The following is a 25,480-nucleotide window of genomic DNA, read 5'->3' on the forward strand; positions in this document are numbered from 1 at the left end:
CCCCATTTCCTTGTAAAGTAATCTCCACTTTGTCCTTTCATATTAAAGTCCATAGCACCGTAAGCGTAACCGGATGTTCGAGGGGGACCAGACGAGTGCGCATGCTTTGCAGTAGCTCCGCCTTTAACACCGTCTATTCTACACCCTGTGTTGTTTTAAGTAATGAAATTATGTTGGTGCGAAACAGGCACTGCCCTCTGCTTATTGAAGTCTGTATTTCAATTCATTATCATCATATTGTGCAATGCAGACCGAATGAAAATGGTGATGGCAGGGTTGGCATAATTTATGTTTTTTTAAAAAAGAAACGAAACAAACTTTTTTGTTTTAAACATGTTTTAAACAAGAACCGAAAAAAGTGTTTAAAACAAATAAAACGTTTAAAACATAATGCCAAGAAGACTTACTTTCTAAGAATAGTTATTAATAAGGAATCTGTTAATCATTCAAAGGTGGACTGTGTTCATATTATAATGTAAACGATTGACTAGCTTCTTAAAATGCGGGATCCCGAAAAGTCGGAACCGGGATCGGGAAAAAAAATTTCCCGTTCCTATCCCGACTTCGGGAAATAACTTTCCGACTTTTCGGGATCCCGAGCAGTCGGGAAATACCGAATGGTCATTTTAAAAAGTTGTTAATTCTCAACTTTTTCTGCATTGCAAGTCTCTGGAACTCATCAGAAATTGTTTGTTTTTATTCCAGAAATGCAAAAACAATAACTTAAGTTGAAAATAACGTAGAATTGGAGATTTTCAGAGCTTCGGAAAATTTCGAACATTTCCCGTCCCGAGCAAAAAAATTCTGTCCCGCACACCCCTAGTCTTAAATCTCGCATGTAGGCTGCACGAGAGCTTTATCTAATTCACAGTTGCGAGGCCCACTGAGTCCACGTGGTAGCTACTGTTTTTTCTTTGTTTTTTTAATACGACATTTTATCGTGAATGCAACTAATATTGACATTAAAAACAATGTGCACATTTTGCAGTGTGTTAACTGAGTAACAAAACGGATTCATCTATGTAGTATTCAATTTTTACGGTAGTGTCTGCTGCCACGTTCTTTTTCTGCTAACCTCAAAAGAAACATGCGTGTGGCAGCAGACTCGGTCTTTGTTTTATCGTGCTATATATGCAATTACGTCTGTAACACATTCTGTGAAGTTTTAGCGATTACTTACACAAAAATGTGATTATGTCCCTTAGCATTCTTCTAATAATAAACCTAAATGCTCTCGTAGTTAGGTTAGGTTCTGTTAGCATTAAAATAATATCGCTAAATGCTTTCTTAAAAAGTAGGTTCTAAATTACCTGTACATTCATTCCCACTAGTCATAAACTTGCATTTTTCTCGTCTTCATCTGTTCTTAAGATTAGTAACATCCTTTTAGCAGACGAATTACGTGGCAGGGGCAAATTTGACGCTTATTCTTGACGCGCGTGGCAGCAGACTCGGCCATATTTTAAACACCTGAAAAAAAAAAAAAAAAAAAAAAAAAAAAAAACAGCCAGGTGATTTAAACGTGACCCACGGGTATGGGGGTTATTTCTGAGTAAACAAAAAAATGATCGATCAGACAATTCGATTATCGATGGCGGGGAAACAACTTCCGGCTTGGCAAAATTTCTAATGTAAACAAGTGGAATACAAATAGTCACCGAGCTTATTTTCTTATAAAATATCGGAAACAAAATGGATCACTTTGAAATTTTTGAGTGATATAGAGAAACAAAGGTACCTAGAAAGGATTGGCAATTTCCCGGATCCTTTGGATGCAGATATAAGGGACAATACTAATATTTTCCAAGGCAATGTTGATCTTCTACAGGGTCCAGCAGAGAAGTTAGACGGTTTTGAAATGTGAATAACACACTTAATTTTCAAAGGTACAGAAATGTATTACTACAGAAATACAGGTTATTGTATGCCATTTTTATTTACTATGACAGTTCGTGCAAAAAAAAAAATGATGCCTTCAATTTACTTCTACACACATTCGAAGGCCTTTTTCCTTTCCTTTTAAATGACCTACGTAAGATCTTGAGTCAGCGCTTTGTCCGTTTGAACAATTGAAAGAAATTTAAATCAACAATCGGCGATCCGGTGAGAAGTTGGCTGCCACCAACTTCTCACCGGATCACCGATTGATTTCTTTCAATTGTTCAAACGGACAAAGTGCAGACTCAAGATCTTACGTAGGCCATTTAAAAGGAAAGGAAAAAGGCCTTCGAATGTGTGTAGAAGTATATTGAAGGCATCATTTGTTTCTTTTTTGCACGAACTGTCGTAGTAAATAAAAATGGCATACAATAACCTGTATTTCTGTAGTAATACATTTCTGTACCTTTGAAAATTAAGTGTGTTATTCACATTTCAAAACCGTCTAACTCCTCTGCCGGACCCTGTATAACTTGACAAGTTTAAGAACAAGACGCTGCAAATAGCTGTTGCGTTGCGCAGCTCACAACACATTTCCCCACTGCATTCTCAGCAGCGACGTTGGTTTGCAGTGTTGCAGCCTGGAGGGAGCGGAATGGTCCGAGGATTTTCAACGAAATTTGTATTCGCTTTTCCTGCGCTGTTTTCTACCTGTCGGAGTACAGAACATCAGGTCACCTTTCGGCAACGACTCGTTTTCCTTCTTTTAAAACTTGAACTCCCCGATGGCGCAGTGGTAGCGTCGTCGCCTTGTAATCAAGGGATCCCGGGTTCGATTCCCGGTGGAGGCACATAGTGGTTGGGATCCCACTTTAACTGTACGTCCAGTCCCGATTAGCCTTACTGTGCATAAAGAGGACTTACAACAACAAATCAATCCAATCCAATTCTTTAAAACTTGAGAAACCATCCATTTAGATACTCCCGTGACGGCGCTTGTGGACTCGACAACATTATACTTAAGTTTATGTAACTCCTTCTGATTTCGCAAATATGTTGCAACATTGTAAACAATTTATCTGGCCTCTCCTTTAAGGGGCTTTCCAGAGCAAATTGTGGATTTCGTTGGACCCGGAATGATTTGAATTTTGCATTTCAAAAATATGCAGCCAAGAGTAAAGAGCGACAACATTTCAGTGCTTTAAAAAAGAACACAGACAAGCGTGTTATCAGATTGCCTTCTTGTAGTGATTGTTGTACGATAAACAAAATAACCCCGGCCCCACTCGGCTTTTTTTTTAAAAAAAAAAAAACAGCCACTGCTCGATGTCGCATTCAGAAAATGAAGTCATTCTTTCAGTAGTTTCTCTTTGTTATAAACCTTAACGCGCGTGCGTAATACTACAGTTTACGATCCGCGAACAGCACGTATTTTCAAAGACCGGATTGAATCGAACGAACCATTGATAAACTGATATGAGCCGGCACCGACAATCTGCACAGTAAAAATAGTTTGTCATATTTATTTTAGCTTAATTTTGCTGAGTTGGCACCACTCGTAGTCTCAAGGCCAGATCAGTACGTAGAAGAGTGGTGGGGAGGATAACATAATTGGAAGTGCTCCGCAGCGATCTGCGCATATCGGGACTTAACTTGTCAGGCTATACCGGCTATACCATGTTTCGTTTTTGAAAAGACTTCTCCGGGTTGAAATGAAGCTTACATTAATTATAAACATTGAAATACTTCGATCACAACAGTAAAAGAGATAATAGTTATTACTAAGGTTAAAATTATTGTTATACACTAATACCTAATTAAATACATTTATTCGAATTTAATTATTATATTATTGTTGTTTGTTTATTATTCTTGCTATTCGATCCCGAGTGAATATCCAGCACAACTATTTTCCATTACTACTTTTACATTTCATAGTTACTATACTGAAATACACATATTGTATTTTGTTATTAACTTTTGCAAGTGTAATAATTCTTGAAGCTTTCCTGGCGGCGAATATTGAAAAGGTTTTCTCGGGTAATCAGCAAGTGTCGTTCAACAAAGGACTTTAGAAGTTAGAAAAAATACTCACAAAGTTTATATTGTGTGACCTCATCTAAAATTATAATTTTTCGATTCTGAAAACTGTGGAACCATTTATTCTTTGAATTAAATGGTAGAATATGAAAATAATATCCTGGTTCCTGTATTTTTCACAATTTTTTTCAATCTAATGAATATTTCAAATTCATTACTCTGTTCGAATACTAACCAAGTGAACTTTATTTCTGTTATTAACAATAAAAATAACAAACTTCCTGCTTTTTTACAACTTGAAATGAATGATGCCAATTTCCAGAGGGAGAAGAAGGGGTCGACTGACCTACCGACGCCCATGGAGAGAGCGCTGATTTATCAACAACCAAAAGGCAAATGTGTTATAAAATATGATTGTAAATAGTTCCAACATTTACATTTAATCAACACATGTGCGTTAGACAATTATAATTTTGGAAATACGTAAATATTTTCATTTTATTTGATGTAGTGCCGACTGCAGAACCTACTCCCTCGTGTTTGTGTCCCTGGTCGCCCTGGTCTGTCTGAAAACGATGCATAGATACCCGAGAACAATTGTTTGTTCCCAAGGTAACTTATGGTTTGTTCCCCATCTCATGTTGAAACCAAAAGCCACACAAATATTGTCGCCTTTTCCGAAGACACTGCCTTTTCACCTTTGAATTCAATGTTATTCTTTTCAAAACCGGAAGTGTAGACTCCGCCAGCGCCAAGGAAGCACAGAAATGTAAACATCCGGTGAATAGCGCCCATTCATCACGATGTATTTCTTTGTTAATTCAATATACATTTTCAGCCACTGAACAGATTTCTATGCACAATAAACAGAATGACATGCATTGAATGAAAGGGCATAGTTACAAAACAAGCAAATAACCATAAACTATCAAACATCAAGTATCAAAATATGTTTTAATCGAGTCTGAAGAAAAACATGTTTCAAACACTTTGTTTTATGGTAAACTTTTTAAACATTTCTATGGTACTATTCAGTCTGAATATTTTACCAAAATTACCTTCTCCCTTTTAGAATTTCCCTGCTGAGGGAAATTTCCCTTCAAGTGACAACACTGCCTTAATGAAAAGGGAAATACTGTACGGACGAAAAGGAGAATTGGCAACAGTGGCAAGCGAATTGGCGGGAAGCGGTCTGTTGAGAAGATTGTTTGTTAATGTGAGTGTAGAATTTTCTTATTCTCTATTTGTGATCTATATTCCAGGTACGTGAAGTAAGAAGATTCCAGTAGCAAGAGTCAGTCCTGATAAACAAAAAACTTCTTAACAGTTTTCTTTTAGGAATTAATGCATAAGAATTGGTATATTTTGGATCGTGTGGATTTGCTACCATTTTGGTGTGGAAAGCGTATTAATGGAACATGGGGAAAATATCTACAAAGTAGGGTGAATTGCAATAAAACTATCGACATTGTACAGAAGACATCGTAAGGTCAACTATGTTCAGTGGCGTATTCTCCCATGTTCTCTGGTTTGCCGCCAGTACACCAACTTTTTTCACACATGTAGAAATGCCGGAAAATTTGATGTTGTCAGACTTCTGTTTTCATTTTACTTGCATGCCTGCATTTGTGTTTCATTCCTATTGCAACTAATTAATATGTATGTTACATATTCAGCATGGGTGTTACAACCCAGCTATTGTAATTGTGCAAAGTTACATTGCCGTTAAATAAGAAATATAGTTCCAGTGAACAATTGTCCATCCTCGAAAATAAGACAATTGAAAAATGTTATCTGTTAGGTCGATTATCACTTCTGTGTTGGATGTATTTAGGGGTGCAGGGGGTCCAACCCTTCCCCCCCCCCAGATCTGGTTTTTAGATAGCAGAATTGTTATTATTGAAGTATAAATTCTTAAAAATTACTCCATGTGCAAATAGATTATATTTTTATCTTACATTGCAAAGGGAACTACCACCATGTTCAGACAACCTTCAATTAATATTTTGGTAAATGTCTTGTTATATCGAAGACACATTAAAATCTCAGATTTTGTGTTTCGGATGGTTCGTACTTACCAATTGTGTATTGCAGAACATAGTTGAAGGTGCCATTATGCTTTGTACACGAAAATAACTTCGATTTTTCACATTACGAGTAATTCTTTTGGTTCCTTTCTTCCATTGCGGAACATACAATATGGTGCGCACAGCTGTGGATCATCATGCGTCGTGCTTGTGTTTTGTCGATTTGGAGTGGGTATGCATTGTTTCAACCTTCCTAACCGAAAAATACCCACTTTCGTGTTCATTGTGTCATCACAAACCATTGACGGATAGCCCCAAAAACCATTCACGATAGACCCACAAACCATTGATGGATAGCCCCAAAAACCATCCACGATAGACCCACAAACCATTGACGGATAGCCCCAAAAACCATTCACGATAGCCCCACGAACCATTGACAGATAGCCCCAAAAAACATTCACGATAGCCACACGGACCATTTACAGCAAGGTTAGGTTATGTAAGCATAGTTAAAAAGAAAAATTCTCGTAAAAAAAGGCACGTTTGGAAACACTGGCGAGACCGTGTGACTTTCAACGCTCGTGCCATCTGCAGGTACATAATGGAAACTACGACATAATGTTGTCGCTTTGCACAAAATGCAAAAGTGCTTATTTCTTGTTGTGCTGCATTCTGCGGTGAGAAAATACCTCCACGAACTTTCAAAATGCTACAGAAACTCATTTCCGTAAGTAGTTTCTTGTGTAAAAATGAAGAAATGTGTCTCCGATATAACAGACATTTACCAATATTTTTAATACAATGTAATTTATTTCATCATATCATCACTCATCCCCATCTTCGCAAATTAGCAAAAAGTGACACAAAAGTGAAGTAAAATAAAACAAATCAATCATATGTACAAATATATATTGTTACTTTCCTTGTAATTATTGTGCAATATATAGTAACATTTGATATACTTTACATAATTTGAAATATGAATTTATAGTTTTAAATGTTCACATTAATGATATGATGGATCTTTTCTATACTGCTATATTTTAATGGTAATCTGTGTTCTCCACCAAAAATATATGTTAAATATAATTCAAAATTGCAAAAAAGATGTTACAGCACTTTGCAATACTAAATATGCATGCAGTTAATCTTGTTCAAAATTTTTAATCAAGTAGCTATCACCTAATTTTCTACTATTACATACAGTCCCGTTGCTGCTATCTTCTAGCATTCTAGACACTTGCACTTACACCTATGTCACCAATGTTTCATGTAAGAAAAATATATTCTAGCTTCATTTCTTTTTTCTCTTTTATCTATGTAAGATACTGTGATTATCACTTTTGCGGTTTTCTATTTACATATGCACAACTATGTTTGAGCATAACTTTCAAAAAGTAATCCATATCAGAAATTTAGTGTGTGACATATGAAGTTTTATTTTTTTTAGAAAATGTTATATTTTTGGACTTTTTATTATTTAGTTTCATCTGTTAAAGTGTGAAATTAATTTGCTTTCAGAAATCGTATTTTGTGAATGGAGTACTACTTATAATATTTAGTTATATTTTTATTTCAGGATGTAAGTATATTAAAAAATGCCAATCACAGTTAGTTTTACAGAGTGCAAAGGTACTCCACTAATGTTATGTTCTGAAACTATTTGCATGCAAATGTGATCACAATTTGAATATGCCAGTTTGCCGTGTTCACTGGTCACTTTATGTTGATTGCCTTAATTAGCTTAAGCCCCATTTTGTGCGCAGGTGACAAGTGTTACCCATTGATATTCATTGTGAGATTGTAACACTGTGAACTATACTGTGCAGATGTGGTTTTGTGTAGCTGAATATTCTTTATCTTTGTTATAAACTCAGCTGTGTAGTTCTGTTGCTTCTAAGCGATGAAATTTTATAAGTTGTATGCTTGTATTGAAAGACAGAGTACACATCAGATTCAGGTGTTATACGGCTGTGGATTACTATTGAAGACAGTGTCACAGAAGTGTGTGGTAACTGTTAAAAATAAACATAAAAGTGACCACGTGATCGAAGGTGAACAAGCCACTCAACCATGCAACTGATGGTAACCTTATAATTAAAGCCTGGATTTTTATGTAGCCAAAACAAGCAAAATACACAGCAAAACCGCTGAATTACGTAAATGTAGTGCAATGTGTAAAAAATATGTATGTATGCATATATAAATGTCTAATATGTGTTTATTTCTGATTTATATGCTTTTTTACTTCTCTTGGAGTAAAAAGAAATGTAATTGTACTAAATTAATTTCTCAATATCATTGTAACTGATATTGAGACTGCAATGTGCGAGATTGCATTGGAAAATAAATAATCAAGCATCAGCAGCAGCGAAGAACAGTATATCTTCAATGTGAATTCGTGGCTTAAATTACATGAAGCGAAAGTATTCATCATGACTAACACGATGGAGCAGAGAATAATTGTAAAATAATATACATGTTATTGTCATAGTGTGATGAGCAAAATTGCTTCTGATATGCTTTTTAACTTGAATAGATGCTTTACCCATGTATTGTAAAACCATTTTTCTTAATTTATTTTGCAGTTTTTCTGTCAAAATGGATGCTGAGCTCTTCGACTACACAAAATTTTGCCGTTTCTGTGCATGGAGGGATGAAAATAATGTTGCCAATATATTTGATGAAAAGGAGGACTTTGAAATCAAAATAAGGACATGTCTTCCACATCTTAAGGTGAGCAGAAAATACTGGTTACAAATAGTACCAATTAGGTACTTGTTCAGTGATAATATTTTTCACTGTATATTCATAAACATTATTTTATTTGATGTGCTGCAACTAGTGAAAACAAATTCTGTTTCTCCCGTACAGCATCCTGGTTGATTTATCATTAAATGATGTATCGGATAAATTGCCAGTTATATATACTGTGTGAAGAAGAACTGCATTATCCATTGATTGAGCACTCATGGCTTGACAGTATTCATCCAGGTTGGAGAATTTAACCACATTTAACCTTCAGTGACAAGTCAGTCATGTGCAATTGGAGTAAGAAGTTTCAGAACATTGTTTGTTATGCAAAGGCAAACGTTCTGGAAAACCACATACATCAGTTGATAATGTTCAGAAGACCTACATATGGAGCCCTAAGAAATCAAGGCATGCAACTTTAGAATTACAGATTCTACAACAGACTGTGTGAGAAATGTAGCTGCAAGATTTGGAAATGATTCACTTATGTGCGTAAGTTAGTGCATAGTTTAAGTAACAGCAAAATCATACGCCACGCTTTTTGTATGGATATGCAGCAAAGTCAAGAAGATGTTTTTCTTCGACCTGTACATTTTCGGTGACTAATTGACCTTTTGCATTTGTGGTAAAGTCAGCAACATAACTTGTGTATATGTGGAACAGAAAACACAAGGTACATGGACAAGCATGTGCGGGATTTACTTATTTTGCCATTACCAGTACATTTGTATGTCCTGTGCAATTTATGGTAATGCTACTGCATTCACATACAGAATACACAAGACTGCATCTATCAGTTCTTCAGGATATTCTCAGTGATTCCCGATGGAATTGTGGATGAAGATGTCACAAAGGGTACTGGTCAATCTTCATTCCAGTATAGATTTATGCAAAGAGAGAGTTTGTCGGTTTGATCAATTTCAACCGTAAGAACCCAAGATTACATGTGTATCATTTACAATGATTGGTCGACGTCAAAGTTTAAATTAGTGTGATATGTTTAGCTCAGAATGTTAATGGAGCCAGAAAGGTATCCATGCTTATTTCAGTTATAAGATCTGAAGCTATAAAAATGATGAAAAGTGTCCTTGCACTAGAACAGCTAACATATTCAATGATCAAGGATAATCTGGTCAAGTATTATGTCCAGAGAGTAAGCAAATTGAGGAGCGTTACAATCCTAGGAAGTGCATACAAGATAGTGTAGAAAATGGAATGCAATACAATTTATGGTACGTGTTAAGCAACAAGCATTTAAATGTAGTTTTGGACAATACTTACAGGAAGCTATCATAGAGCAAGTACTTGTAGGTGTTCAGTCTGACACCATTAGAAAAAAGAAAAACTGTCTGAACCTACATGGACTCCAGCAAAATGTCAAGTTATTGCACTTCAGTTGGACTTAATTGAACTAGAAACACAAATGTTCTCACATGAAAAGGAATGTAGCCGTAACATAGTTGAATTTGCAAGAGAAAGGCCACTGGCATTTGAAATGCAAGCTTAGGAAAAAGAACCATGCAGTTACGAGTAAGACAATTACCGCTGATCAAACTTCTACGTTGAATATTAAATCTTTAGAGGCTATTATTGGGGAACAAAGCATGCACAACGAATTTCATGATTTGTCTTCATTGTATGCATAAGTTTGATTATCATCAACCAGTAGATAGCCCTTGTACTGTTTCATCAAGCATAGAAAACACACAAGTTCAGGATGTGACACTCACTCATTCAGAACCTAGGAGAGTCAGTTTCAAGTCAAAAACACAAGCTATAGATGGTACCAGTGGTCTTGTGTCAGCAGAACAGTGCATGTTAGCTAATAAGTGTTCCAAAGAATGGTTTGCCCCATCAGCGAACACAATTCACTCCAGTAACATTATGAGGTGTAATTATTGATGTTAAAGTGTCAAACCCTGGTTGATTCTTCAATGATGTATCTGATAAATTGCCAGTTATACTGTATGAAGAAGAACTGCATTATCCATTGATTGAGCGCTCATGGCTTGACAGTATTCATCCAGGTTGGAGAAAAGTGTTATCGCAGTGTAACACTGCTGACAAATAACAGATCTGAACCAAAGAAAAAACACAAACATAAATCCTAGATTACCAGAAAAGTAGGATAGTGTCTGATGAATGAGTGGTCAGAAGCTTCACTCATGGCATAGAGAGTACACATAATCATTTTTTTTCGTCAGAGGAAAGAAATGGGTTGGCATATGGCCTGTTCAATTACTGGATTCCGCTGAGACAATACATTTCATATTAGTCTCGTTCTAGCTTGGGTCTACCTGACAATTTTGTATTACATTATAGCCCTGAGTTCAGCAGTCTAACTTTCCAGAGCTTTTGCTCACGGTACAGGATAAGGCATTTGAACATACCTCCATACCATAGCCCAAGCAACAGAATAGTTGCGAGATATGTTACAGACCATTTGAGAAAACTAGCATTGGAACATCCCAACTTGAGTTCATTACAAATGGATGCAGTTGTTCTGTTTTTGAAAAATTCGAGATTAGGTGAAGTACAAAGTTTTTCATCTTCTTTTCTGTTGGGATTCTAACCCTAGACTCTGGTGGATGGTAACATATGTTACTGAGTGAGAACACAATTCCTTGGATCATGGAGAGGCAGAGTACAGGAGAAGAGGCTTAATATAAATATATATCTTTGAAATGATCCAGTCTGGGTGCAGATGCTGAAGATAAATTCACTGAAGCTACCAGGAACAGTTTTATCAAAGCTTGGCAATAGTTTAACATGTAAAGTGCAATTGTTGAATACATCAACATGCGTAGTACATGTTAGATGGCTATGGAAACATGAGGGTAGATCTTGAATCAGCACCATCAGGACAGCCTGAGGCGCCAGAAGGAAGAGATAATGAAAACCATTAAAAATACAGACACTGGAGACGGAAGCTACATATTTTGTATATCTTGCGCAAGTTTATAAGTAATGCTAATGGTTTCACATGGAAAATACACAATAATGTGCTCTATTTTTTTGTGAATGAATTGGATTATGGTATTAATAACTGCCATGTGAAAAAGGGGATCATACACAGAAAATCTGTAATTTAGAAATGTACAAACATAACCCATATGGATGCATGTATGGGTAAAACTTCCAGTCGATTTTGAAATATATTTTTTTATCACTTCCGATGAGTATCAGGCCACCCTTCTCAGTATCTTTGCACTGAACCCTTGAGTGTATCGGGACCTTGAATCGGTTGTTAGTTAGTTCCTCTTGCAGGGTAGTAGAAACACCGTGTGGGTAAATCTTGCCGAACATATGCTCATACATTTCAGTTTGGTATTTCAAAATGTTCTTTTTTACTCATTTTTATCAATTGTGTGATTCAATGCAAAATGATCAATGATGGTATTTCCATATACATGCTTTAAAACAATTAAAATTCGGAATTAAGGAGCAATTTTGATTGTGGGTATTTTTGGCCCAGTGCACATCCCTCCAGATGAAGCCTATATAAAAGAAACATGAAAGTATTTTGACTACTTCAATAAAGTTTTGGTTCCTATAAAACTGAAAGAAATCATTTCTTTTGTGGGTCATTCCATACCATTTCAACCAATTTTGAATTAATTTGTTGCCTTACCATTTTAAAATATATAAATAATTTATCCACTTATTTCTACATCTTTCAAGTGTTCAAAACTGGCATTGATTTTTTTTTCAGGCTTGTATTTGGATTTGGCAGCCATTTTCAATGAACGGAGTGCGGTGATTTCAGCGTTTTCAGGCCTTCTGTTCTCTAATTCCAAATGTAATGATTCAAAAACCATTCTCTTAAAAAATAAATGCTTTTTCTTTGGGTTTATTACCATTTTTGCTTCCAGATTAGTAGTTTCCATGCTATACTATAATAAAGGGTTTTCCAATAAGAATGACATGATTTTGAAATTAACTGGCAACTATGCTTCAAATGTTATAACTGTCACTAGTTGTCATTGTGTTTAGTATAGTGCGACAATTCATAATGGCTAAATACACACTTCAAGAACGTTTGGTTTTTATCCAAAAAAATTATGAAAATAGACGTTCTTTTCTAAATACTCAACGTGCACTTCGCAAAAACTATGGTCCATATAATCGCCCTTCTGTGCTTGCTATTCATCGAATTGTTGAAAAATTTGAAAGGGATTTTACTCTTCACACGATGCAAAAATATACCAGCAAGAGGTCAAAATGCAAGAAGTGAAGAGAACATTGCTGCTATAAGAGGTATCATTGCAGAGGTTCCAAATTTATCGATTCCTCATCGTGCTCAAGAATTAGGGCTTAGAAGAATGACAACTTGGTGCATTTTGCGAAAAGACATGGGTTTACACCTGTATAACTCCTTTAGATTGCTTTTTGTGGGGTTATTTGAAATCTGTAGTCTATGCAAACAGACCACGAAACCTTGATGCATTATGATTGAACATAGTGACATTAGGCCGGAGTTATTGCACAAAGTCATCGAAAATTGGGTTAATCAAATTCACTCGTGTGCACGAAGTCGAGGTGGACATTTAAATGATGTGTTATTCAAAACATAATGTAATAAACTATGCTTCAAAATAATATAAAAAGTTTGGTTGTATCTGAAATAATTTTTATTTTATTTCATTGTAAAATCATATCATTCTTATTGAAAAACCCTTTATATTTGATATTTTTTTTTCGTAGTTTCTCATCTTTGGCAAAGGTGTTTTTCTGAATAAGAAAAATATTTCAGATTAAATTTACCAACCTCTTGAATATACTTAGTAAAACACGTGTAGAAGTGGGAAATGAAGATATTGCAACACAAAACATAAATACCTTTGAAATATAGACTTATTAAAAATGTGTATTACATATGAAATATGTACAGAGGGAGTCAAAAGTCGTAAACCACATGGTTATCTTTAAAATACTTGGAGTATAAAGTTCAAAGCATTTTCGTTATGTATTAGATTAAATTATGTGTCTTTGATTATGGAACCATATCCCTCCTCCTCGGAAGGAATCACTTTGAACTCAAGGGTACAATTTTACATCGAACTATTCCTAGAGGAATAGAAAGAAAGAAAACCACAGAACTCGAACATGCAACACAAATCTCTGAGGATATGCATTGGATATCCACAATGCCCAGTACTAGAGATATATATTTCTGGACATAATGTTTCTTCTATAAAGAAAGTCCAATGCTGGTTATCCAATATAAAGTCATATCATTTTCAAAAATGGACATTAATATTTTACATCCTTGTCATTTTTTCAGCATTAAACATGAATTTGATTGTAATTTATGTATCTATTGCTCAAATTATACATTATAGCATGATGTTCCAGCATTTCAATCATAGTATTTATCACACAAAATATTAGATGTATGTTTCATTTGAGCACTTTATCATTTGTTTAGGATGGAAGTCTTATGTACACTTATTTACATCATAAGCATTACGCTATGTACATTATATTAGGTATAATAAACTCTGTAATATAAAGGTGTATTAAATTACAAGTTGCCAGAAGATCACCCGAGAAGGCAACACGAGCCTCCCAGATTGAGTAATGCTAACAACGTAGCATTGTAATTAAAGGTCTCTGGTTTGCTCCTTAGTGGAGACATTGTACGTTGGTTTGAATTCCGCTCTACACTTTTTTCATTTCCAATTACCCTTCCTGAACATAAAGTCGACTTACAATAAAATTTTGATAAACAGTCATATAATTCACTGGCAGGGATCCATTGTCTGATCCACACAACTGATCATTTAGGTAAAAGTTAGCAGTCTTTGAGTTAGTATTGATGGACTAATTAAGATTACATGAGGTAGTAATAGAGTTGAAACTGAAACATTCTTTTGCTTATCAATTACCTGACCAATAGAGCAGATCCACTGTATTCGATTCTATATTGCGTATGTATTGGCAACTGTTTTCGTAATGTTCAGTGTACGTGCTTCTGCATATGAGGCATAAATATGAAGTACCTTTCAGAATTGTACGTTCCTAAGAAAGCAAGAAGAGGGCACATGTTAAATAAAACTTATGTTCTATTGTTAGACACACATATTTTTGGTAAATAAAAATGCAATATTTTGGTACAAAAACAGTCAATTTCGGGTTCAAAAGCGGCAAATGAAATAAAATTTCGCTGTGTATCTTTTCAAACCCGGGACTCCTAGCGCGATGTGCATAGAGGAAAAGAGAAAGATTGAGATAAAAGAAAGAAACGAAGATAAATAACAATAAAAATAGAAAGATGACGAAAGAACAGAGGAGAAATAGACAAAGAAAGGTGGAGAAAGAGGATGAGAGATGAAAGAAAGAAACTGAATCGTAACAGCTATGAGTATTGTAGCGCATTCTTTCATATCGACAATGTTACCGATAAGCGAGTGGCAACAGAGACGTGTTCCACTTACAGTATTGCATTGTTTTCTTGCGAGCGAACAAATAAAGGAAGAAATTTCAGTCTTACTGAGAATAAAAACATCTCGTTTGTCTTTAAATGGTGTTCCTTTTCCACGTTAAGGCGGTTTCCGCCTTAAGCAGGTCATTTTCAGGTATAAAATTGGTCCCTTCTGGGGTATTTTTTTTCCTTATTTAAGGTTTCCTTCTTATAGAGGTTCCGGGATATGCAGTTTTTACTGTAGAAGAGTATATAATCCCAAATTTGATTAAAAAACTGCACATATTACACAAAATAAACATATCCCTTCTAATTGCACGTTTAAGTAGTTACCAGAATATTAAGTTTATTGCTATATAAAGGGGTCCATTTTTGCTTCTCAAATATTTACAGCAGAATTAATCAATTTCTCATGAATTGCATAACACACATAATAATTCTGACTTCAGAAAATGTCGCATCGGTAAATAAACTCAAAATTTCGCATTATTTCGTGACAAAACTGTAGGAAAATTCACCTTACACCTTTCAGAAACATGAAAAATTAACATTTCAATGTGTTATTTCACATTTTGTGTTTTTGTCAAAAAACTAAATATGCATGCCATATTTACAAAAACACATCCTGATAAGCCTCTTGATAAATCTAAATCTAATCCTAGAAATGTTTTCGTATCCAAATTATGTGTAAAAAAAATACCCAAATAATGGCCTACTCTAGAACAGTTGAATCAGTCTATCTCGGAAAGGCTTTACAATGTCCAGAGCATGCCTAATAAATATAAATATCCAGATTAGGTCCAGTTCTTTTCCAGAACATACATTTTCTTATCCATAGCAAATCTCAACCAAATGAAAGTGTCCATTACAGATCCAAAGATGAATTCAATGGATATAAAAAAAGCATCCAATGGTTTTCAACTCCAGAACTTAGCCAGGAAAATCCAAGATACATCTAATGCTTTGAACATTTTTACTCCAATCATTTTAAAGGTAATCGTGTGGTTCACGACTTTTGAATCACCCTGTACATAGTTTCATATTTAATATACATTTTTAATAATAAGTGTACATTTCAAAGGTATTTATCTTTTGTGTTGCAATATCTTCATTTCCCACTTCTACACATACTTTATTTAGTATAATCAATGGGCTATTTTTGGGTAAATTTAATCTTAAATATTTTTCATATTCGGAAAAACACCTTCGCCAAATTTTAATATGTCGAGCCTCAAGAGATCTTACTTTGGTGCAAATTTCAGATCTTTCCTCTGTTTCCCATTTTGGGATACAGAGCATCAGCCTTGGATTTTTTCAAAATTTTCAATTTGTGGTAGTTAGGGAAAAAGGGGGACCAAGGCACCTTATATGTTTAACAATTTTCGGACTTGCCTGGCACCACACAGTAAATATAAGAATATGGTTAAGGTGTTTTATCCCATTCATGGTTATTTTGGGCCCCAAAGATGAGAAATTATGAAAAAAGAAATTATCTAATATATTATAGCATGTAAACTACTAATCTGGAAACAAAAATGGTAAGAAACCAAAAGAAAGAGAGTTTATTTTCGAAGAGAATAGGTTTTGAATCATTACACTTGGAATTGCAGAACTGAAGTTAAAGCGATTTTCGTAAAGGTCTGAAAATGCTGCCGATTATAAATGTCTGCCAAATCCAAACGCAAGCCTGAGATAAAAGATCAATGTCTGTTTTGAACACTTGAAAGATGTAGAAATAACTGGTTAAATTTTTTTTTTTTTTTAAACGATGAGGTGACACGGGTTGGTCAAAATGGTATGGAATGACCCTTATAGTCGCTCTATATGTGGTGAACAGTAATTTATTCCCAGAACAAGAAGTAAAACAAGTTTCTGTAAAATATTTTCAGTATTGCAACCTGTAATTGTTAATATTCTTGGCACAACTGATCTGTGAAATAAATATTTTAAAATACACATTTCATTGTCTGTGGATTAAATCCATTTTCTTTTATTTTTATTGTACTTGAATTATTACAAAATAAAAAATGAGGGTTCACTGTAGGAAATAAATTTTTAGCAGTAACAGCTTGCCCCCCCCCCCCCCCCCCCTTGGTCTGTTCTTGTAATTAAAGCTTGTCAGTTTTTTTTTATCAATCTGCAAACATTGAAATGTATTTCCTAGGTTTTGGAACACACTTTTGCGATTTTTTGCCTCTCGCATAAATATTAACTCAAAACTGCGTGAGAAATTAATTAAAAATTCTAGTACAGTCTTGAACAACTTTTTTCTTGTTTCCTGAGAATAAAACTTGTTGTTTTGTTCACTACATAATTAAACTTTAGGTGATTTATGTAGAATCCTAGATTATGTAGTTAAAATATGTATGTGAAATGTGTAAAGTATTATATAATTATAATCAAATATGTAATATATTTTGCAGTATTCTGGAATTTTCTTAATTCCTGCCTACTTTTAGTAATCACGTGGTGTATGTATGAAAGAAACTGTGATTTCCATGGAGGGAAATCGATCTACATGGGCTGGTGCCAGATCTTTTACTGGTTAGAATTTTACAAGGACACTTATGGCAGTATTATTTCTTGCTCTATTCAAGTGTTAGTATAACTGCAAAGAAATGAACAAATGTTGAAGAATAATATGTCGGACTAAAAAAAAATGACAAAGCACTGTTCTGATTTTTGAAAATGTTAACATGGACTGTTTTCTTCCCATTCTGCAAGGAAAGCACGCTTGAGTCTAACATATTTATTGATATTTTTCATAGACTTTATCTAGCCTAATAATTGACACAAGGAGCTGCTTGCAACTGCCTCAAAGAGAAGTACATAGACTAGAGTACAATGGATCTTTTTCAATATCAAGTAAATTGATAAAATTTAGCAAATGAGCACCTTATGCATAACTGTATCCAATGCCCTCAATCCACAAGTGATTTGTAAAGAAATACTACATGAAAAACTTTAACTTGATTTTAGCTCTGTTAGACAAATGTGTGTGTAATTTTCTATGGATAACTTTTAGTAATATGTTGCAAGAAACACTAGCCATTCAGCTATGCAGTTATTTAATGTTTGGAGGAGTTAATAATATTAATAACACATAAAGTGTGTTTTAAAATTCTTTAGACTGCCATTGTAGAATATCTTCTTTGAGAGCTATGAACACAATCTTTTTATAGATCTTGAAAAAGATGCACGGGAATTGAATTAAAATTGTATTTTTTTAATTGGTATATCTCTAATATGTGTTACATTTTTTTGCAGATTGATAAAAATGATGCTCTTCCAAAACTGATCTGTGCTAAGTGTTCGCATTATTTGAGTGTTTTTTATGACTTCTGGAAATCATCTTTGAAAGCCGAGAAATTGCTAACAAAATATGCAGAATCGGCATGGAACTGTTCTATTGTAGACAGCACAACATCAATTGAGGTATGGAAGTTATTCATGTTTTACACTGGAACTCTAATGCAATATAAACATTGCTGTTTGTTTGGTGTGTAACAAAGCATAGACTGTCTTTGAAATGCATGCAGATAATAAAATTAGTATTTTTCATGTTCCTAATTCCATATTCTGTTTTCCATTATTGTAAGAGATTAATTTCACATTGATGTACAAGGGTCGTTCAAGGTTGACCAGGATTTTCGTACGTAAAAAATCGATGAATAGCCGGATCATGATGAAACGTGCGGGTGACGTAATGTATTCCTTCGCAAGTAACTAGCGCCCGGCATGAGTTATTTCGCGCATGCGCAGCAGTTGCAGCAAACATGGCGGCAAGCAGTGTGTCTGTGGCTGTGGAGCAGCGGTGTGTAATCAAATTTCTCGTGAAGGAGAAAGTGAAACCAGCTGAGATTTTCAGACGATTGCAAGCACAGTATGGTGAACAAACGATGTCGCGGACAAGAGTGTACGAATGGTGTGAGCAGTTTCGCGAAGGACGGGAGCTGGTGACAAATTAAGCGCATGGACACATTCGCCCAACTGCAGTCACACCAGTGAATATCGCACGTGTTGAGAAAATGATTCTTGAGAACCGGCGAGTAACAGTGCGGGATATTGCTGCCGAGGTGAATATCAGTGTTGGGAGTGTTGAGACAATCATTCACAACCACTTATGCTTCTGCAAAATCTGTGCAAGGTGGGTTCCCCGCCAGCTGACATTCGATCAGAAGTGGACACGCAGGACGGTCTGTGAACAGCTTCTGAATCGGTTTCAAGCAGAAGGTGATGAATTGTTGCAATCCATCATCACGTGTGATGAAACATGGTTACACAATTCAACCCCAGAGACCAAAAGACGCAGCATGGAGTGGTGGCATAAAGGTTCCCCGCCCCCCAAGAAAAGCAAAACGCAGCCGTCCGCTGGAAAGATCATGGCAAGTGTCTTCTGGGACATGAAGGGCATTATCCATGTGGATTTTCTGGACAAAGGGAGCACAATTAATGCCCAGTATTACTCCACATTGTTGAGTGGTGCTGTACAAAAGTCCATTCGCAAGAAAAGACCTGGGATGTTGTCTGGAAATGTCATTCTTCTCCATGACAATGCCCGCCCTCACACGGCCAATGTGACAACAACAACTCTGGCCGAGATGCGCTGGGAAGTTCTGCCCCATCCCCCCTTCAGTCCGGATTTAGCCCCCAGTGATTATCATTTGTTTGCACCCCTTAAAGACCATCTGGGAGGGAAGAAATTCATGACAGACGAAGCACTGCGGAGCGATATCCTCCAGTGGCTACGACAACAACCAAGTGCTTTCTATGCCAAAGGAATTCGGGAGCTGCCAGAACGATGGCAACGGTGCCTCGGCGCGCACGGAGAATACTTTGAAAAACAGACATAGTTTGGTGTTTCTTCTGCTACCTATTTCCTCTGCAGAAATAAAAGTCCCGGTCAACCTTGAACGACCCTTGTACATAACATGCTAGTTTTTAGTTTCTATATCATAGCAGCTGTCACAGCCAAGTTTTTAGCATTGCATGCTGCAAGGCCCAAGTTACTAGCTTCAAATTCTGGGTAATGCATGGACGATTTATTGGGCTTGTTCCTTTTAGTGTTTAGTAAATTCCCCATTCCTCATTAGCATGATTAACATCCAGAGGTAGAAAAATGATGCATAATAACGAAAAATGCAACTGCAAGTTACTTTATATTTGGAAGAGCACATTAGAATTTAGGACTAGACCTACAGTTTAAAGTGGGATCCGACACAGTAAGTGCCTTCACTGGGTATCAAACCTTTGATTACAAGGTGCGACATTACCACTACACCATCAGGGAGAAAACTAGAATTCTTTGTAAATGTTACAGTACCACAATGTTGATTTTGTGAACTTTTAACTTATAAATAAAAAATGTTTTTGTGGTACAACTTTTGTATATATGTTAACAATACTTGAAACATGCATTTTTTCAACAACATACATAACAAATAATTATCATCAAAATAACATAGGTTCTAAAAAAAAAGTTCCTGACAAATACTGATTAGGTACAATTGTTAAAAATAAAATTTTTAAAGATCTGCAAGAAATGTTTATACATATACATATAACTACCATCCTGCACATCTATAGGTGTCATGTTTTTGGCTCTGGCTGTGAGGCGTGCACAGGTCTTATGGGGGAAGTGTAACAACTTTTCTCCTGAGATTTTGGCCTGTGTATGGAACTGGTGGCCACCCACCATCATGAGGAAATTGGGGAGCTAGGAATGAGTAGCATAACCCAGTCATGGAAACCTACAACAACGACTGGGGGTTTGTCATGCTGACTACACATCACCCTGTAACTGGTTCAATGATTTCACACCTCAGCAGGTGGGAGTGAGGCCCTGGCCCTCACAGGCTGTTGCACCATGGGTTATTTTTTACACATAACAACCAAATATTAACTTTGCTTTGTTTAGAGATTTGGAAGAGCATCATGGAGGGAGGGAAATTAGTCATTGAATTTTTTCGCCACCAAACCGAGCAAATACTTCTGCTTCATATAAAAATCCTGTAAAACGTTAAACATACATATCGAAAGAAGAAGAAAAAAAAAAGGTTTGATTTAGGTGCACAAACCTTAAAAAGGTTATTTTAGGCACTATAAAATTTCATCAGTTGCATTTTTTTTAATGAAATGCTGCTGTAACTTAAACCTAAGCTCAAAGGTCTAGTCGTCATTTTCCTTCTCCCAGTGCCCACTTCCAGGAGGATATTCACTGGTTTGTGTGTGCCATTCTTCTTTGATGCTATATAAGCATGCGTCTGTAAGCCTTGTTGTTGTTGTGTATAATTTCTTATCTATACATGCACAAAACATACAAAATATGTAGGTTCAAATTAAACAACATATCTTTAATGCCTGGAAGCCATTCACGTACATCTTACACATTGTTACTATGACAACCAATCAATAACATGCTATAAAATACAAATTATTCTTCTTCCTATTATGCGTCTATCATCTCCTGGAGGTTTTTTTTTTCCCCCGCTGGTCTCACCATATCTATCAGGAGGCCCCCTAAGTGTACGCGATCTTCTGAGTGGTGCGTTCCCAGCATCTGTGTTTGGTTGGTTTTCGTTATCTCTTCTTTCTGCATCCTCTCTGCATCCTCCGGCTGTCCTGCTGGTGTCGATTTGAGATTTGGATCGGGTAGATCTGTTGATGAGGAGTTTGGTTCACATTCACATTTTCTTAGCCACCTGACATGTACCGTTCATATCGACCCGTCCAACAACTGCACTTCATATATTAGGCTGTTGCCAACTCTAGACGATACCATTCCTGGTACATGCTTTGGTGAATTTACGTTTGGGGTCTGCACCCAGACTGGATCATTCGGAAGATATGCAGTTTTTTCAAGTCTCTTTTTCTCTACTCGGCCCTGTCGTGATCCAAGAAATGGTGGGCGTTCCACTCGCCTTTCTGACTCAGTCATATCTGTTACCATCCACCAGAGTCTTGGTTGAAATCCCAACACGGAAGCAGAAGGCAAACTTTGAGTTTCTCCTAATCTGAAATTTCTCAAAAACAGAAGAACTTTGCGATCCTCGCGTCCATTTGTAATGAACTTAAATTAGGGTGTTTCAATACCAATTTTCTCAAATGGTCTTTAACGATGTGAATATATCTCTCGGCCATTCCGTTACTCTGACTATGGTACGGAGGTATGGTTAAGTGCCTTATTCTGTATTGTGAACAGAGGTTCTGGAAAGTTAGGCTACTGAACGCAGGACCATTATCGGATACAATATCATCTGGTAGACCTAAGTAAGAACAAGACTATAATATCCAACGTATGGTTTCAGCCGAATCCAGAGAATGAATTGGCCATATGTCAATCCATTTACTGAATGCATCAACTAGAATAAGAAATTTCTTTCCTCCGAAGAAAAAGTGGTCCTAGATAATAAATTATCTCCTCTCAAACCTTCACTTTCAGGTATTTTAGTATTAATGTCTGCATTATTCTTTTGTTCAGATCCCATGTTTGTGAACACAGTGGATGAATACTGTCGAGCCATTAGCATCCAATCAATGGATAACGCAGTAGTTCTTCACACAGAATAACCGGTAATTTATACAATGCATCATTCAATGATAAATCCACTAAGGTTTGACCTTTCAACTTTAACGTATCATTATTCACACCTCGTAATGTTAGTGAAGTGAATTGTGTTCGCCGATGAGGAAACAATTTTTTGAAAGACTTTATCATTGAACAGAGTAACTGTAGATCCAGTATCTAGTTCACATTGTACAATTCGTTTATCGATACACAGATCAACTATGCATGGTTCTGCTGACACAAAAACATTAGTGCCATCTATAGCTTGTGCTTTTGGATTGCAACTAACACTCCTTGCTTCTGAACGAATGAGTGTTGCATCTTCCACTTGTGTATTTTCTGTGTTCGATGAAATAGTGCAAGGGCTGTCATCTGATGGATGAAAATCAGTAACTTCAACGTGTAATAAAGATAAACCATGAAATTCGTTATGTATGTTTTGTTCAACAATACCGTCTAAAGATTTAATATTAGGCTTAAAAGTTTGATTCAAAGTAATTATATTACTCGTAAGTTCATGGTTCTTTTTCCAAAATTTGCATTTTTACATGTCAATGACCTTTCTTTTTGCAAAATGAACATATCGAATATCTTGCTGGACAATGTCCAGGATCATGTTTTCTAGAGCATCTATCACATTCTTCGGTGCTTTTATAACTTCTATACTGAGGATTAATGAAGTTATTTTTCTGTGCTTGTGAGGACTGGAAACCTGTTTTAAATTTCCATGTCCCAGCAAATGCAACTAGATTAGGACTACATTTCTTTTCACGATGTACAAACATTTGTGTTTCCCGTTCAATTAATTCCATTTGAAGCACCATCTTGACATTTTGCAGGAGTCAATGTAGGCTCAGACAGTAATTTCTTTCTAATGGTGTCAGACCAAACGCCTACAATTATTTGCTCTACAATGGCTTTGTGTAAGTATTGTCCAAAACTACATTTAAGTGCTTGTTGCTTACCATGTACCATAAATTGTGTTGCATTCTCGCCACTTTCTTGCATGCACTGCCTAAACTTGAAACACTCCACATATTTGTTTATTCTCTGGCCATAATGTTTAAGCAGATTGTCCTTGAGGGTCGAATAAGTTTGCCGTTCGACTGATTCTGGTGCAAGAATACTTTTCAGCACTTTAAAAGTTTCGGATCCTATAACTGCAATCAGTATGGGCACTTTTCTGGCTTCATTAACATCATGAGCCAAACAAGACGTTCAAACCTCGTTAAATAATCTTCTATTTCTTCCGCATCTGGCCGGAACTCAGAGAATAAATTGAAACCGAACATATTTATAATTGTGGACAACTTAATATCACAATATCGTAGACACAATACGTATCACATGATTTAAACTTTGTTCTTGTACAATTACTGTAATCTACGCCGTAGACACAATTTGTATCTCACTGATTTGAACCTTGCCCTTGTACAATTATTGTAAATAATACACAAACCATGTAATCTTGGTTCTTACCGTAGAAATTGATCAAGCCAACACAATTTCTTCTTGCATAAACCTATGCTGGAATGATGATCGTCACATACTCTTCGTGACGTCTTCATCCATTCTTCTTCTTACGAAGAATCACAAGCATATCATTTACGACTGCGCCATAGATGTAAGCCTTGTTATGTGTTGTATGATTCCTTATCTATACATGCACAAGACATACAAAATACGTAGGTTCAAATTAAACAACATAACTTTAATGCCTAGAAGCCATCTTACACATTGTTACTATGACAACCAATCAATAACATGGTATAAAATACAAATTCTTCTTCATCCTCTTATCATGTGTCTATCAGCGTCATTTTTACATTTATATATTTTTTCTTATCTTTTCTGCTTTTCTTTTTCCATGTGAATTTGCATAATGTTAATTTTCATTTCTTCCCTTTTTTCCTTTTGCATTCTAGTTTCTCCCTTTCCATTTCCATTTGTTCTCTCTAGCCTCCATTTTGATGATTCTTCCTGTCTCTTCATTCTTTCCTTTCTTTAATAATAAGTTATCATCTTATACTTTCAGACTGTCATTGAGATTAAGGAAGAGGTAGAACACAACTATCCCGAAGGAATAACCAACAGTCCAATAAGACCATCTGCTCTAGAAGATCAAGCAGGTGAACAGATAGAACCTTACATGGAGCTATCAGTTCAACCTGGGACAAGTTCAAACCTGTAAGTTATCCTTTTCCCTCTATTTTGGGTGTGAAATAAGACACCACGTCATTGCAAATCAAAGGAGGACTGAATTCATGTAACTACATGTAACATATCGAGGAGAAGGGTTTTATTTATGTTTCTGGCATATTATCTGGAACATATTACCAGAACTCAATTAGCATCTGGCAAGGTTTGCATACTAGTAACATTGCTGATAAATTTTACTATTCTGATACATCAATAAAGCTTAAAATATAATGCAAAATGAACATAAAACAAACATGTACCCTGGTTTTGTAAATGTCTAATTACAAAATTCCTTGCAGTTGACCTGGTTACATGCATGAAATAAGCAGTGGGTTGATGATCCCTTCAGGTTCTTCATAACTAACTAACTAACTAACTCTCTAGCCTTCTTAAAACCGAAGATTCATGGCTGCATCAACACAGGCCTTCCATCTGTCCCTATCCGAGCAAGATCTATATACTCTTTTCCATCCTTACCGATTTCCTTTAGGTCCATCTCAACGTTGTCCCTCCATCTTCGTCTTGGCCTTCCTAATGGTCTCTTACCATCAGGTTTCCCAACAAGAATCCTGTAAACTCCTCTTTCCT

The 25,480-nt window shown here is 35.9% G+C and overlaps 1 protein-coding gene across 2 annotated transcripts in view; it reads left to right on the forward strand.

The window, feature by feature from the left end:
* The first annotated feature begins 5,070 nt into the window (after positions 1 to 5,070).
* Positions 5,071 to 25,480, forward strand: part of LOC145997414 (uncharacterized) — a 34,327-nt gene continuing 13,917 nt past the window's right edge. The window contains exons 1-4 of one of the 2 annotated variants that reach the window (XM_083134439.1): positions 5,071 to 5,134; positions 8,537 to 8,684; positions 18,394 to 18,561; positions 24,729 to 24,880. In XM_083134439.1, the coding sequence (XP_082990565.1) occupies positions 8,550 to 8,684; positions 18,394 to 18,561; positions 24,729 to 24,880 (455 nt within the window). In that variant the 5' untranslated portion in view covers positions 5,071 to 5,134; positions 8,537 to 8,549. Of the gene's footprint in view, positions 5,181 to 8,536; positions 8,685 to 18,393; positions 18,562 to 24,728; positions 24,881 to 25,480 lie in introns of both variants that reach the window. The other variant, XM_083134440.1, reaches the window with a different exon arrangement.

This window comes from Lepisma saccharinum, chromosome 13 (assembly GCF_977018435.1).
Source record: "Lepisma saccharinum chromosome 13, izLepSacc3.1, whole genome shotgun sequence".
In the NCBI taxonomy this organism is placed as follows: Eukaryota; Metazoa; Arthropoda; class Insecta; order Zygentoma; family Lepismatidae; genus Lepisma; species Lepisma saccharinum.